This window comes from Egretta garzetta, unplaced genomic scaffold (genome assembly GCF_000687185.1).
Source record: "Egretta garzetta isolate BGI_Z169 unplaced genomic scaffold, ASM68718v1 scaffold504, whole genome shotgun sequence".
Lineage (NCBI taxonomy): Eukaryota > Metazoa > Chordata > Aves > Pelecaniformes > Ardeidae > Egretta > Egretta garzetta.
In genome coordinates this window covers 139,572-156,793 of record NW_009259535.1, presented here as the reverse complement: position 1 = coordinate 156,793, position 17,222 = coordinate 139,572, and the positions used below count along the sequence as shown (strand labels likewise).

The 17,222-nt window shown below is 40.1% G+C and overlaps 1 protein-coding gene across 1 annotated transcript in view; it reads left to right on the top strand.

Moving 5' to 3' along the window:
• GABRG3 (gamma-aminobutyric acid type A receptor subunit gamma3) overlaps positions 1 to 17,222 on the top strand; it is a 325,107-nt gene that overhangs the window by 274,042 nt on the left and 33,843 nt on the right. The window contains exon 6 of the mRNA XM_009637654.1: positions 5,064 to 5,201. Coding sequence (XP_009635949.1) covers positions 5,064 to 5,201 — 138 coding nt within the window. The remainder of the gene's footprint in view (positions 1 to 5,063; positions 5,202 to 17,222) is intronic.

Genomic DNA, 17,222 nt, shown 5'->3' with positions numbered 1-17,222 from the left:
TATTATGGAAGTTGCTGATTTTCCATCAGTGTTGACTCCTGTAGCAGATGTGCTTCAGGGCCACTTCACACCAATTCTCATGGCTACCTTGTGACTGCGTATGCTTCTTATCCAGCCTGGAGATGTTTCTGGCCTTGATCATTTTTTCAGCAGTTTGGTGGAGGCTTCTGTAGAAATCTCAGTCTCCCTAAAAAGTGAAGCAGTATGAACATGAAGATGGGAGTTTACCTTTTTTTAACCTGATAATTATAAATCATATGGTGGCGGTCTGAGAAGATGTGGTAACATGAGTTCAATTATTCCAGTAACAAAAAGGAAATAAAACAAAATCCACAGAATCTCATAGGTTGTCATGACAATTTGCCTTTCTGTTATAATAGGTTCACCTCCAAAACATCAAAAAGTGCATTTATTGTTTATCCTTGTTTGCATTATTGGAGTTAAAATCAGTGGTACAGTTTGAAAATGTATATGTTAAAGCCCATGAGTAAAGCAACAAAGATACCAATAATTTGTGTTAACTGGAAAGGCCATCAAGTATGTTTGGTGAAAGTAAACAGGAGGTATTACATGGATACTTTCAACTGGGCTCTTACAGAAATAACTTCAACCAACATTGTTCTTGACTTGTTCTACAAAGTCATGTAGTACCAGTCTTACAAAAAGCCAAATGTTCAAGGTGGTCTTTAAAAGTCTGTGACATAGCAGTATATAAAACTAAACCCTGCAGAAGATGCAAATAGCTACAGCACAGCCTACAAAACAACCATCAGGCCAAAAAATAGCAGAATTTAAAGGCAATCAAGTAAATTCATGGGAAAGAAAATGAAGGTCTTGACAGAGACTTTGGTTGAGAAGCTCCTGAGTTGCAGGTTGCCAGATCTTGGATTGTGTGTAACAGAGAACACACACTTAGTTGTCATGGTTGTCTTCTTCCCATGCTGTCTCCCTTTCTGTCTTACCAGCACCTGCTGGAAAGTCTCCAGGACCTCCTGGAGCCCTTGCCCTGCTGCAGTATGGAAACTCTTTCATACTCTAAAGCAAGCTGACGAGGTTAGCAATTTGTTTGGTGTGGATGACTTGAAGCCACAATGTTAAGAATTTAAGGCAATTTACTGCCATCTTTCATGATGGGGAAGTGAAGGAAAACAGACATTTCTATAGACAATACACTCATATTGCAGGCTAAACAGCAGAGGTTGTGTTTTCTTCTGGAAGTACTGAAGTCTCCAGTTCTGATATTTTCTAAAATTAAGAATCTAGAGGGCTAGAAGCAATTAGGTGGTATACAAGATATATTAGATATCACTGAAAGAAGAACCATCATGAATAGTCCATTCTGTAAGTTAAATGAATCCTAGGAGTGATATACTGTCCAACTAGATGTGTCTGTTATTCCATAAGAAATATTATACCTTTTAAATTAATTGAAAAGTGAAGTCACCTGGCACTGGAGCAGAACATAATAGCAGTTATTTAACAGGTTGAAACAACTCCCATTGAATCACTAGTACTTATCTCCTCTGATGTAAGGAACCCACCCATGGCAAGAGCAGATGTCAGTGGCTGTGGATTAAGGGGACTGCTATTGAAAGGGCATGATGGTCTCCTGAAGTCAATTGCTTACTATTTAATGATGATGAACAATACTGAAAGTAGTTATTCTGAAATTGAATCTGTCTCTTCTTAGTCAAAAATACAGGAAAAATCCCGAAGGATGGGAGTCTTATGAACTTGTTCCTGACTACGTGCTCTTCATGCCAGGATAAACAGCTGTGCTTTGGATAATATGATAGCAAGCTTTCAAGCTTACTGTCAGTGAAATGGATTTTTGGTGGGGTGGCCATGGGATGAAAAAAAAGCCAACAAATTGGGAAGAAATTGTATTCAAGACTAATTGACACAATTTTTTTGGTAAAATTTGGGAAAAAACCCATTAAAAGTTCATTTTGGATCAATTTAAAATTATGTATTAAAAAAATAAAATCTTTTTTAGTTCTGGGATTTTTGAAACAGTTTTACTTGCAATGATTATGGTGAAATTTCCCTGAAAAAAGGGGTCCCATCTACTGTCTGCTACAAAATCTGCAAAATGGCACTTGAGACCACAAGTTCTGCAGTGGGAGCTGGTGTAGAGTGTGCAACAGCGCAAGGGTTTCCTTTCCTCCATTATCAGGATGCAAAGCAGCAGGTAAGATTAGGACCCAGACCACATGGCATCCCCCCTTGTGGTCCTGATACTGCTTTGTGGGGAAGGTGTGGCTCTGCCACTGCCACATGGCATGACGATGCAGCAGCCGTGGCATGACAAAGAGGCCATCTGATGCTTTTTTCTTCCTGAACAGTCAGAGTCCCCAAAAATGAAGCCAATCTGAGAAGGCTCCTGAAAGCCAAGTCCTGCTTGACTAACCTGACGTGCTTAGTGGATGAGGGAAAGGCTGTGGATGTTGTTTACCCAGACTTTAATAAAACATTTGACACCATTTCTCACAGTATTCTCCTGGAGAAACTGGCTGCTCATGGCTTGAACAGGTGTACACTTCACTGGGTAAAAAAACTGGCTGGATGGCCAGGCCCAAAGAGTTGTGGTGAATGGAGTTAAATCCAGTTGGCGGCTGGCCACAAGTGGTGTTCCCCAGGGCTCAGAATTTGGGATAGTTCTGTTTAATATCTTTATCAACAGTCTGGATGAGGGGATCAAGTGCACCCTTAGTTAGTTTGAAGGTGACACCAGGTTGGGTGGGAGTGTCGATCTGCTGGAGAGTGGGAAGGCTCTACAGAGGGATCTGAACAGGCTGGATCAATGGGCCAAGGCCAACTGTATGAGGTTCAACAAGGCCAAGTGCTGGGTCCTTCACTTGGGTCACAACAACCCCATGCAGTGCTACAGGCTCGGGGAAGAGAGGATGGAGAGCTGCCTGGTGGAAAAGGACCTGGGGGTAATGGCTGACAGCTGGCTAAACATGAGCTGGCAGTGTGCCCAGGTGGCCAAGAAGGCCAACAGCATCCTGGCTTTTATCAGGAATAGTGTGGCCATCAGGAGCAGGGAAGTGATTGTGCCCTTGTACTCCACACTGGTGAGGCCGCAACTTGAATGCTGTGTTCAGATTTGAGCCTCTCACTAAGGAAAGATCTTGCATTGCTGGAACGTGTCCAGAGAAGGGCAATGAAGCTGGTGAGGGGCCTGGAGCACAAGTCTTACTAGGAGCGGCTGAGGGAACTGGGGTTGTTCAGCCTTGAGAAGAGGAGGCTGAGGGGAGACCTGATCACCCTCTACAACTATCTGAAAGGAGGGTGTAGCAAGGTGGGGGTTGGTCTCTTCTCCCTGGTAACAAGTGATAGGATGAGAGGAAATGGCCTCAAGTTGTGCCAGGGGAGGTTTAGATTGGATATTCAGAAAAAATTCCTCACCAAAGGGTTGTCAAGCACTGGAACGGTCTGCCCAGGGAAGTTCTTGAGTCACCATCCCTGGAGGTATTTAAAAGAAGGGTAGATGAGGTGCTTAGGGACATGGTTTAGTGGCGGGATGGCAGGGTTAGGTTAATGGTTGGACTTGATGATATTAAAGGTCTTTTCCAATCTAAACAATTCCATGATTCTATGATTAAATGTTTGGCTTTCCATTAGAGGAAGACATTATTCAGTCATAAATGTAGTCAGAGGGCTCAAGCAAATAGGGGCAAAGTTTCAGAAGATACAGGGCTAAGGCTCAGAGGCCCTGCGAAGCTTGACTTCTTTCACTGTGCCTTTGCATCCTCTGACATAATCTGCCAGCCAAAAAAAATTAACCTTTAGATCAATCTCACAGACTGGCACAGCAGAATTGGCAGTGAAATCCACTTGGCAGCAAGAGTTCTCATGGAGAATGGCATAGCTTGCGTTTGTTACTCAGTCGGGTCCTTCATGGGTTATTTCTTTATTTACATTGATGGGAAATATATGAATGTGGCATTTTGAATTAACACATAGTCATTTTCTACAGATTAGAACTGAGGGACTGGTGGGTACTTTTCCTACTGTGTTAGTGAGAGGGATAAATGAGGTCATGCACACCTTATAGCAGTGCCCCAGCAGGGTGGAACCTTAAACAAGATGAAGACAACACTTATAGGAGAAAAACATCAAGAAAATAGCATCATGATCAGAGAAGTTGTTTTGTAATGCAAATATCAAAATTTATCTGTATCCAGTTACAGCTGAGACAGTTATATTAACTGGCTATTGTTGTTGTGAGGCTTTTAATTTGCCTTGTAATCTACATCTACTATATTAGTTATTAGATGAATAAGCATTTATTGTATTATGCATTAGAGAACAATCTAGTTTTAACTAGCACGGGCGTGCTGCTTTCTAGATGGTCTATTATTGTGGTTTGGGCTGGTTGAAGATTTGTTATTGGACTTCTATTGGAAAATGCCGTTCTCTAACAAAAAGGAAATTAAATATTGGCATGAGGATTAATTATGACTACTAAGTGCTAAATTGCAAAAGAAAGACTTTCAGAAGCTATTTCAGCTGTAGAGATCAGGTGATGTCTCATTAAATACCACAGCCTTTAGAAATATGATTGCATAATCACTTTTAAAATTCCACACTAATTAAAAATTTGCTTTTTTTGAGCTCATTTCAGAAGTACAGTAACACACACTACATTAGGACTATTGTCACTTTTAAAACAATCTGTCCTTTTCAATGGTTTACATCCTACACTGATGCTCCCCCCTATTCCCCCACCCCTTTTTTTACATTCTATCAGTTTGCACAGCTCCTTCAGAGCATATTGCAAAGCAGTATACTTCTGTCTGGACCTCATTTGGTACAATCAACTGCATCTCTGAAGAGATCTAATTCTGATAGAACTAATCAGAATTTTTCTCCATTGGAAAAAAAACAATTTTGAAAAATCATAGTTTTGCCAGTATTATGACTCTTTTTTTGTGTGCCATACAACTCTTTAAGTATTCCCAAATAGCTCTAAATCAGTGAACAGATACTGTTTTGCAGTACCTTTTTTATGAAATGCAATGTATTTTTTAATATATACATATATTTTAAATTTCTAGATGGCTATCCTAAAGAGGAAATGATTTACAGATGGAGGAAAAACTCAGTGGAGGCTGCTGACCAGAAGTCTTGGAGGCTCTATCAGTTTGACTTTATGGGTCTTAGAAATACTTCAGAAATTGTGAAAACCTCTGCAGGTAAGAATGACAAAAAAGATAATGTTTGTTTTGGAAGACAAATTATTGAAAAATATTTGTTCTGAGTTTGCATTCATTTGAGTGTAATTTGATTTCAATGTGTACCAATGTTCATATTAAAACCTCTAAAGTGAGACTTCAAAACTATTGACTTTGTCTAGATTTTTGATAACTTCTCTACTCTTTTTGTAATTTTGCAAATCTGGGAATAAGTGTTAACTTGACATGGCTGTTTGTTACACACTTGAAGGTAGTATATGATTCTCATTTCTCAGCTAAGTTTATTAAGCCATTCCTTCATTGAGACATAGGTTTTCACCATAAATGAAAGAGAAAGATTTTGAGCACAATGGCAGACTTAGAGAAATTAGACACTTTCAATAGCAGTTAATCATTCAGCCACAGGTTTAGTACTTTACTTAATATTTCAAAGGCACTCTATTTCTCAGCTGATAAATGCCTTTGCTAGTGACCTTACCAATTGATTGTAATTAAAATCTAATGATGCCTATTTTATTTCTTTAGAAATCCTGCTGTTTCTTATAATAACAGCAACATAGGAAAAAAAGATGTAGAAATGGAAACATTTGAACTGGATAAATTCTCATAAAATTCAAACAATGTCTAAACTTTATATATGACTCTGCAGTAACGTCCGTGATTACCATTTGGTAATCTTCTTCCACCTGCAGAAGAAACCTGCTAGAAGCAACCTTCTGCTTAACTGGTAGTGAATTTTTGAAAAATCCAATTTATTTTTTTCAAAATGTAAGCAGAACTATGTTATTCTTTTGGAAACACTATGAATAACAGTAATAATAAAAAATTATTAATCTGTGAAACTACTGCTGTTGGGTCATGACCCACCCACTAATATCAGTAATGTATTCTCAGGACTGGATAACAATTTTTGTAATGAAGAGTCACTAAAGCTTTAGTGAATATTTTGGTCTGGTAGTTTAGCAGAGCACAATGTTGCAAACAGCGCACATGTGAAATTCTCTTATGTATACATATCCTTGTACTCTGTAGGTTTCTCAGGAATGCAAATTTCTCAGGTGAGTCAGCCATAAGTTAAACCAGGAGCTGGTGGATAACAGTCAAGTACCAAACACCAAATCATTAAAGTATCTGTGTATGCAGGCATGGAGCTCATTGGAAGGGATGGTATGAATAGGAGAGAAAGCCCTGCTCTTTCTGCTTTGCTCACATCTGGAGTGATGCCATCCTGAGTTTGCATCAAGAACTGCTAAATATGCATGCAAGAAGAATTATGGAGTCAGCCATATCAAGATATTGACTGTGTCTTGACAAAGAGCTCTATTAAACATTTCCTTGGCCCAGGACAAAGCCATTTTCATAGAGGAGGAGGAAATGGCTTCAGGTTGCTCCAGGGCAGGTTTAGACTGGATATTAGAAAAATGTCTTCACCAAAAGGTTTACCAGGCATTGGAACGGGCTGCCCAGGGAAGTGGTTGAGTCACCATCCCTGGAGGTATTTAAAAGATGGGCAGATGAGGTGCTTAGGGACATGGTTTAGTGGCGGGGTGGCAGGGTTAGGTTAACAGTTGGACTTGATGATCTTAAAGGTCTTTTCCAACCTAAACAATTCTATGATTCTGTGAAAAGGAAAGCAGGCAGGATACCAACAGCAGCTTCCCGACAAAGAGAGTCACTAAACATCATCTCTTCCTCCCAAGGGAAATTGTGGAAACTACTATTGTATGGGGCATTTAAAAGCAGAGTAGGCAATGTATGAGAAAATGTACTGCTGGGACCAGTCCTCCACTAGCAGAAGATGGATTCAAAACCCTTAGATCTTTTTTTTGCTTCTGACTTACACCATTCTGTTGGTTTATGGCACTATTACTTTCCACTGAATTGTGTGTTCGTCATATATATTATGAGATCTGCTGCAATACTATCTACCTGTGTCCAGTTCAGGTATGCCCTTTTTAGCTGCTTTCCAGCATGTTCTGACTATAATGCAGAGAGGCCAAACTGACCATACAGCAACACATTTCTGTTCTTCCAGCATTTGCCTAAGCCCTTTCTTGGTAATTGTTCTCACCACAAAATGACTAGATTTAGTACTCAGCACAGTTCTGCTATTTGATATTCTTTCAGTCCTTCCAAACCCTTTCCAGACATCTAAATAACCTTTATGTAAATCTAGGGCAACTGCAGAGGTACCTAAGTAAGAAGCCAGCTGTCACAAAGACTGTCTTTCTGAAATCTAAACAAGATGAGAAATGTTGCCATCTCTTGCCTTGAACCAGCAATGGTTTGAAGCATTGCCACAGCTGTGTGCTTTACTCTTGCAAGAACTATCCTCTTTTACAATAATCTGGCAACCAGAGAAGGTTTTCATTGCCATCTGGACATGGTGCTCAGCTTTTTCTTGAGGATTTTTCTGAATTTCATGCTAAGATACAAACACAACCAGATAGATATCTACTGCATATGGTGATTACATGGAATACCAGCAGCAGAAATAGCTGTGCTGGTGCAGTGGTCATGAACCTGTATCTTATGCCCTAAGTAAGCTCTCACTGTCAGGTGATATCAAACTAATTCACAAGTACTGAAGAATTCCCTTGTTGCCATCTGTCAAGATACTCAGATACTATAGCAAGAGCATTTCTCTTGCTACAATGTTAAATAAGGCTGACAAATATAATTAAAGTAGAGGGAATACTAAGCCACCTGGCACTGGGCTGTGAAAAAAGAAGGAACTGCATGTAAGGAGAAAATTCTCAAGTTTTAAAACTGCAAATCAGCCAACAGAAGGGTGGTCAGGAAAACAGGACAGAGAAAGAGGGAGAACATCATCCTTAAAAGCACTCTGTGTGTGCTTGCAGTAAACTTCAGGTTTCCAAGTCCCAGCCTTTCCAAGTACCCTTAGGGGAAAAAAAAACCAAAAAAAACCCCCAAAAAACAACCCCAAAAGAGAATCATAAAGGAATCCACAAGTAAAGCTCATGGCGTGAGCTGTAGTGTTGCTTGCACTTTTCTTCTGTCATCTCCCCCAGGGAAATGCTATTCATTCTTCTTAAACCACTCGGGTTTTTTACGCTGCTAGATAAACACAAAGACCTTGTAGCTCCTGAATCTAATTTTCATTTACTTGAAAACTTCCTTGCATCATACAAGTCCTATTTGCGTTCTTCCTCAGATGCCTTTAGCCTGAGAGATTCCTGCAGTCCAAAGAAGGAGCCTTTGCATAAATAATTTCAAATAATTCATCAGAAATAGAAAACACCATAGAAGTGCCCTATTTAAAAACCTTAGTAGCTGATCATTACAAATTAAATGCACAGAACCAGACAGAAAATACAGTTTCATACATCCTGAATAACCCCCAAGCATCACACCCAAACCTACTACATTGCCATAACTACCTCGATAAAAAGATACACCTTTGCATACATACAACAGATGGGTGATGGTTAGTGGCGTCTGCCTGTCATATGACTTCTAAATTGCTGTTTCATAAAATACCTCAGCTTACATGATGCTCTCAGCCCTATATCACAGGGCTGCAACGCAAGGTTAATATCTGTTGTCACAGATCCAGATAAAGCTCTTTGGGACAATGCTAATAATAGCACAATTTAAAGTATGTACATTGTTTCAGGGGACTCAGTAAATGGCAAGTAAAAAACTACCCTAGAGCAAAATAAGAAAGCTTGTCTTTTAAGAAGATGCAAAGACCTACATAAATAACTATTGGCAGAAGAAGGGAGGAGTAGACATGTTTTTATAGGGAGGCCAGATTTCATTGGGGGAGCCCTCATCAGGTCAAGGGATGGATCAGGTGGAGACAGGCAGTAGCCGATGCTCCTTGACTTTGTCAGAAGACCAACACACTCCCAGAGATTTAGCCAGAGGATAAGATGCTCATGTGCCTAGCTCTTCTACTAGGTGAGCAAAGAACGGATGGCTTTAGAAGTCATTTCAAAATTGGCACTTCTCTTACTTTTCACTGTTAAATGCTCCCAGGTGGCTTAGCTATAGGCACAGAGGGCCCACGATGAGTGCCTGCGCAAGATGAGCCAAGTAGCCCAGGGGTGGTACAGGGTTCAGCCAACAGTCTGGCCATCACCCCATTAGGCCTGTGTTGACGGGGCAGGACCACCACCCAGCCCAGACATCGGGTTGGCAAAGCAAGGCCAGGGTTGGCAGCAGGCAGCTAAGCCTCTCAGCTTGGGGAAGGGGTTGCAAGGTGGGTGGCAGAGAAGGATGGTCACAGGCTGATCAGTGCAACTGGAGCCTGTTGGTGCGCTCCCGGCCCTAACAATAAGTGGAAAGAAATGTACGAGATGCCATAGTTCCTGAATGTGGTTGTGTCTGTGCCTGTTTGGTTTTAATGATCTGATTCAGTCACACCCTCTCCTACCAGCTAACTGATTTGAAGACATTTATTTAATGAATATTCATTAAGCTCTTTTTGGTTTTAAACTCATTGACATTTTTTAATGTCCCACTGGGTCCTGATGCCACACCAGAGAGTGCATGTCATCTGTGCGTTCTTTCCAGGACAAATGTGAATTTGGGTGTTTTTTCTTTCCCTCAAATACCAGTTCAGTGGGATCCAGCACACACTACCTCAGCTGGCTGTGCTGCACAGGCTGTCTTTAATCAGGTGGCATCCTGAAGCAGACAAGTGGAGACAGTGCCTGTTTTTACCTATCTGGCATTGCAGGAGCTATGCAGCCCTCAGTGGATAACTACCCTGGGTTCCCATGATTCCAAACAGTGCTAAGAAGTTAGGAATCAAGCTAAAATCCTGTGTTGCTAAAATCCTGTGTTGGTCTTGAAGCTGAATATAAGTTTAATTTTATAGGTGGTAGACAGAACCATACAGGGGCAGTGGATGCCAGAGGTGCCACCCTTCACCAGAATCTGCTGCCCCCATCACACTCCTTTCTGCTTTCTCACCTTACCTACACAAACACACACATACAACTTCTCAGAGTCCTTGTGCATCTTCTGCCCCCATGAGCCCTCATCCCCAGCAACTCTAGCACTGCCAAACTAGAAGGTACCAGGAATGCACCCTTCAAAACCCTTCTTGCCCATCTCTACAATACATTCACACAGGCAGAGGTGCACACCATAGTAGCACTTGCAACCTAGTTTCCTCTCATCTTTTCTTTCTTATCTGCAGCTTTCTCCACAACTTTGTCCGTAATGAAATCCATCAGACCCAGTGCAAGAACATAAAATCCCATTTAGGGCTTCAAATAGTTTGAAAACACTACTTAGTGCTTGAAAATAATGCCTAGTACTGACCCACAGAACTGACCTATGGCATATATAATGAATTCACTCCCTTACTTTTTCCCTGTCTATTTTTCATAGTTCGTTGTGAAATATGACTCCAATAATGCCTTTAAATCCAGAATGTTTATACTGCTTAAAATCACTTCGTGTGCAGCACCAAATACACAGCCTGGATTTGAATTGGCTATCGTTCTTTAGCTCCTGTCAGAGGAACAGGATAATACTGAAAGTCCTTGCCACTTCAATCATCTCTGGAATGAGGGAATATCATAGAACTTATTTTCTGACAGTAAACAGCAATTTATGTGAAAACAGAAAACTAACTTGATTATAAGAAGCTTTAGCAATAATCTTTTTGTTGACAGAGTTTTTATCTCTGATACAGTATTTGCAATAAATCAACTCCCAGTTTAACAGAGATTATCAGCAGTGGCTGTACTGACTTTTAAAAGATATTCACATGGCAAATGATAATCAATCAGAGCGAATATTTTGAATAAGCCATATTTTTTCTAAGAGAAATTTCAATTTTTATTTTTAACAGCAATTAATCTTGCACTGAAACCAAGTCTGATAATTTTGCCATTAGCCATTAAGGTTAGAAATGTAATAATTAAATAGATGATTACCAATAATATTTCTATTCTATTAAAGTCTTTTCCTATGTTGGTTACAAGTTTGACTGACACTTACGGGAATCAAAACTTTTATATTGCCCTGCAAATCCAACACTTGCTCATCTTGTTAAAAAAATGTCTCACAAAGCTCATAGTAAGACAGCTTCTGAAGAGAGTGATTTATAACTTGATCAATAGCCTACTGCAGTTAATGGAGCTTTTCCATGATGCTCGCCTGGCGTCAGATCCTAAAATGCAGAAGCCTGAAACTGGCTATTTAATGTGACTAACTCTTCAGTCACTAGAAATTTGAGAAAACTCAGCTTATTGATAAGCAAGTGGGCTAAGTATAACATGCTCTAAAACCACCTTTCTTCTTCTGTTTACGAAAAGTACAAAAGGTTAGTAGAACAAGATGAGTGGAGAGGGTATTATTCCTTTTCATTCTTACGTTTTGCCTTGTGGAGACACACACTTAGCATTCTTTGTATAGGCCCTTACTGCTGCAAATGGCAAGAGAGATTAGAAATAAATAAATAAATAGATAAATAAATAAATAAATAATAATAGTAAGAATAACAACCCAGACAGTGGAAGACTCAGAGTCAGGTCTTCACCTGCAGTTTTTTCTTAAGGGAAAATTTCAGTAGGAAGTGATTTTTCCCTAAAAAAATATCCAGCTGCCCTCGTTAAAGGACTTCAAGTTGTCCTTTTTAAAGATTTTCATATTGTATGGAAAAACCCATGCAGTCTTTTTCCGTTATGTTTTCCTTCAGCTGAGGTTTTTAACTGATAGTTCCATATTTTGAAGGTTTTGTATGTGTCTAACTTGAAGAGGTTTTTGAATTAATGTCCTCATTCATGCATCCATTGGCAATGTAGTATTTCTCACTTCTCTTTGTACATGGAGTTCTGATCTCCTACTCCCTTCTGCTGGAGCTACATCACTTTCCATTCCAGGCTAATTTGCTGGGACAGGAGGACAACAGGGTTGACTCTCTTCTCCAGTAGCCATAACCTGGAACTCATAGAATCACAGAATCATAGAATGTTTTGGGTTGGAAGGGACCCCTAGAGGTCATCTAGTCCAAACCCCCTGCAGTGAGCAGGGACACTGCTAACTAGATCAGGTTGCTCAGAGCCCTGTCCAACCTGCCCAACTCTGGGTTGTTGACCTGAGCTCCTCTCTGAGCTTGAAAGTATGATTGAATATTTAATAGCAATACCAAGAACTAGGTGAACCCATCTCCGAATTTAGCATGAAGGCTAGCCAAATCACTCACTTGAGAGGTAGGGACTTTGATCTCACATGTCCTGGTGCTTTAACCAATTGACAACAAGGTAAAAAGCAGAAGGCTGCTGTTGCTTCCATGTTTTGCTGGGAAAAGGATTTTGGTTCCTTACTTCAAAAGAACAGAGTTGTGAATTCTTCATAGCAACAGAGGCTTTCCTAGCAGCCACTCCTCCTCATCTGCACTTTTTTCAGCCCAGCCTAGATGACACTGTGGTAAGCTACCGGCTTTCATGGATTCATTCTGAGATGTCTGGCTCCCCCACTTGCTGCAGACACCCATGGCAAAGTTGGGTCTGTGGGGATGATTGCATGGCCAGGGTTTGCCAAGTGAGAACTTGCACTGTGTGCATGATACCCAGGCCCTTGGAGGTACAACATATGGTCTACCGGACTACATTTATAAAGTATTAAGTAGCATGCTGTCTGTGGTGGCAAAAGCCATAAGGAGAGAGGGAAGTCCTTCCATAGAAGAGACGCAATGGCTGCAGTCAGAATGGCTTTACAAGTGTCTTTAATACACAAGATGCAAAGCAGAACTGGATTCATAAGTTATATTTACTTCTAAATGTTACACAATATAGACAGAGTATTTTAACCCAAATTGCAAAACTTATCTTGAGATTTTCTGACCTACGATGCAGATTGATGATATAAATTCTGATATTAATATCACCATAATGGGGGTGGAAGGATGTATTATGTAAGAACTGTGAGCCTCTCTGCATTTACACAGCTGAGAACAACTTTCAAGACTCTTGCTATTCCAGTACCTCTGGCTTTTGTTCCTACTTCTGTTTCATTACACCACTGGTATGGGTGATTTATGGTTGGCTCAATCAAAGGTGTTATAGTAGTTCAAACAGCAAAGGTTTGGCCTTTGCCCAGGGTTGCTACAAAGTTGTCTAAAAGTCTTTCACAAGCAGCAATTGTACTTAATTTAAAACTCACAGTATTGCACAGGATATTTTATATTTTATTCACTGCTGAATCTACAATCTTAATGAGAATTTTAATATGCAGAATGGGATGACAATTCACACGTTGCAGAAAGGTGCTATGTGTCTTTTTAGATTTTAATTTTCCATACCTTAGAAAAAGTGCAGCACAGATTAGTTATGTGCTCGCAAGCTCTCTCTAAATTTATCCGTTACTCTTTCACATTGTGGTCATCTTTCTAGATTTCTTCCACGCTCTTTGCCTCTAGGACACTTTTCTACAGCTAGTATTCACAGTGTTCAGGTCTTGTTCATAATAACAACAACTCCATTTCAGTCAACACCTTCTACTTCCTAGTTACACTGGCAAGAACCAAAATCTCTTCTATGATTAGTTGCCTGATGCTGGATATATCCACTGCCTACTGAAGCCAATATGTGTCTTACCATTACCTGCCAGAGAGTCTGGCAAGTATGAGTATGCTGTCAGATAGCTAAGGAAATGGTACAGTACGAGAATAAGTGTTGAGGAAGTTTCCAAACCTTCCAGAAAATGCAATGTCCTGGCTTTGGTTGGGATAGAGTTTTTTTTTTTTTTCTTAGCAGCTGGTATAGTGCTGTGTGGTTTAACCCTAGCCAGCAACTAAGCACCACACAGCCCCTCACTCACTCCCCCCACCCCTGGTGGAATGGGGGAGAGTAAAAGTAAGAAAACTCATGGGTTAAGAACAGTTTAATAATTTAAATAAAATAAAGTAAAATAGTAGTAGTAGTAGTAGTAGTAGTAGTAGCAGTAGCAGTAGCAGTACTACTAATAATAATAGTAATAATATACAAAGCAAGTGATGCACAATGCAATTGCTCTCCACCTGCCGACCAATGCCCCGCCCATCCCTGAGCAGCAATCACTGCTCCCCCCGCCAACTCCCCCCAGGTTCTATACTGAGCATGGCATCATATGGTCTGGAACAGCCCTTTGGTCAGTTGGGGTCAGCTGTCCTGGATGTTCCCCCTCCCAGCTTCTTGTGCACCTGGCAGAGCAGGGAAAGCTGAAAAGTCCTTGACTGGTGTAAGCACTGCTCAGCAACAACTAAACCATCAGTGTGTTATCAAACTTATTATACTAAATCCAAAACCCATCACTATGCCAGCTACTAGGAAGAATATTAACTCTATCCCAGCCAAAACCAGGACATGCAACCAAAGTAATGATGTGGGATAACATGAGAGAACATTCCTGAAATGTAAGGAAGCCTGCCATGACCAGGGCTACCACAGCATCCCACAGAGAAACAGAGGTTGGCACTTGGATGTGGAAGTTCAGCAGTGACAGAAATCTGGGCTGGCATCAGTCATGACGTATTGTGGTGTTTACAAAATAATTTTGGCAAAAGACACCAAATAGGCTATCATTCATTACATCAGAGAAAGTTAATCACAGCCAACTTGAGGCAAAATCCTCAAGTGATTTTTACTAAGTTCTGCTGATATTCTTGTGCTTCTGAACAGATGAATCCTCTTGAATACATCACCTTCTCATATGAGCCTTGCAAGTGAGGCTGTTTAGTCTTTTAGACCTTGTTATATAAAACAGTGGTGGAACTATAATAGTAGACAATATCCTTATATAGGATAATTCTGCATGATAGTGAGGCATTTTCTTGTCAGCCTCTCTTTCAAAATGTCTCGCTGTTTTTCAGAATTTACCATCTTGTATTTACCCTCAGTGGAGAGGAGAATTAAAATTATCATTCTGCCATGACCTCTAAAGACTGGCATTTGAAAGACTAATAGCTATGTTGAAAATCTAGGCTGCTCCCCAATGCCAGGGTTTCATAATACCATCTTTCTTCTTATTTCTGTTTTAGTTGATTTATCTGCAACTGTAGTAAGTTCCCTTTAGCTTGTACAAATCTTTCAAGCCTGTCTTGGACCTGGGGACACCCCGTTCTCCAGCAGCCCTTCAATATATGGTGTTGTACCAAATGTACGCAATGTACGGTGTTGTACCAAGGGAGAACAGATTATTTTTAGATAAGTATAATATACAAATTTTCATCTGAGAAGTACAGAACCACCACCCACATTCTAATTCAAGTCAGTATCAAAGTTAATTGCAGACCTCCTACACGTAGGAGCAGTTAGAGTGAAAAAAAACATCTGAAAAGTTTTCTGCTCTTCATGTCTGCAGCTTCAGGCAAGCCTTTTGCATACTATAAGCAGTGTGCCAAATTATTCCTTCAGTAGTATTGGTTCAAAACAGAAATATTCTTAACATAATGAAGTAGGAGAATCATAGAAGAATTATAAGGCAGCTTGAAGAGACAAAAAAATATGCATTTTATACATCATTCAGTAGATACAGATTGCTATGAAACACATAAAGATGTTAAAAGTGTATTGAAATTCCCATACATCTTCCTACTGTAGTTGGACACTTGTCAAAATAATGCAAATCTTTAGGTAAAGCTGAAGCCAAACTTGCAGATCATAGTTTTAATCTGTGTCTTGGTCCACTTTGATTCAAATTTCTCTCCCTCTAGTAATTTTTTTTATAACTATACCTCCCAGAAAAAATACAGTTAGACATATCTCTACTAACATAAAACATTGATTAAAATGCCTGTTGTAGTAATACCAATTTACACACTCCCATTCCAAAGTCTCTATTTTATCCTTATTCTTCCATTCGTCCACTGAGAGAGAGCATCTGCTTGTTTTTCTAAATGCTTCCTTTGAAAGGAGGAAGTCTTGGTAAATGTTGCCTGTGTTAACACAATAGATAAAGACAGAAGCACATTCAAACGTGGAGAAAACCGTGTTGGAGCTTATTCTTATTTATATGAATAAACAGATTATTTCTAAGTACACATCCTGAGCAGCATGTCTGAAAAAACTCTGTCCTTGAACAGGTTTCCACAGTGCCTGCAAGGAACCCCTTAGCAAACTCTGAACTTCAGGTCACTCTGGCTTACATATCTGGAATTATTTCTTTTTTTTTTCTAACTCAAGCTGCCTCCAGACTGTGTCTGCTCTTGGGACAGGCATTGTTTAGAAACCTTCAGGGAACAATCCCGGGCTACCTTTTATGCTTGAAGTCATGAGAAACGTTGAAGCAGGAAAGATGCATGGTGTGGTGGGACCATCCCCTTTGCAATGAAGTGCATCCTTGAAGTGTAGTCTCAATAATGGGCTGATGAAAGCTCCCTCCATTACCCTCAGGGAACACTAGCAAGGGTGCAGAGCTGACTTTTAGCTTCCTCTAGTAGCAAATAAAGTAGCTGGAAGCTGTTTTGGTCTTGACATTCTACCCTGTGACATACAGGTGTAGAAGGTTTGGTTTCAGCCGTGTCATCTGAGATAACAGAAGTGCCTGTAGCTCAGTAACTTGTCACTCATTTCAGGCCAAGGCCCATTGCAGATGGTGCTTAATCTCATCCTCTGACATCATGTGTTTAAAAATCAGATCCATGTTGAGATGTGCAGAGAACAGGTTTACAAGATGCTAATAAACATCCTATCTTCTAGGAATGGAGGATTTCTTAAAACGTAATAGAAAGTTTTCCCATTGTCACAACCCTAAAATACAACTGTACCATAAATGGATTTAATCTCTTTGTGCAAAACTTGACAATTTTATGGCAAAAAGACTTCTTAGGACAGGGGAACTCCAGAGAAGTTCAGAAATTATAGCAAACAGTACTTTTTTCTTTGCTCCTGTTTTCAGTAACTTCTGATTGTCTTTGATATTTAACTGCCAATATACCCCTTTTTTGCCCTATACTCAAACCCATTTCTAAAATATGACCACTGCTGGCAGTTATTCTACATCCAGTCTCAGTCACCTTGAGGAAAGAAGAATTTACTCTTGTAGTTTTATTTGAGATTG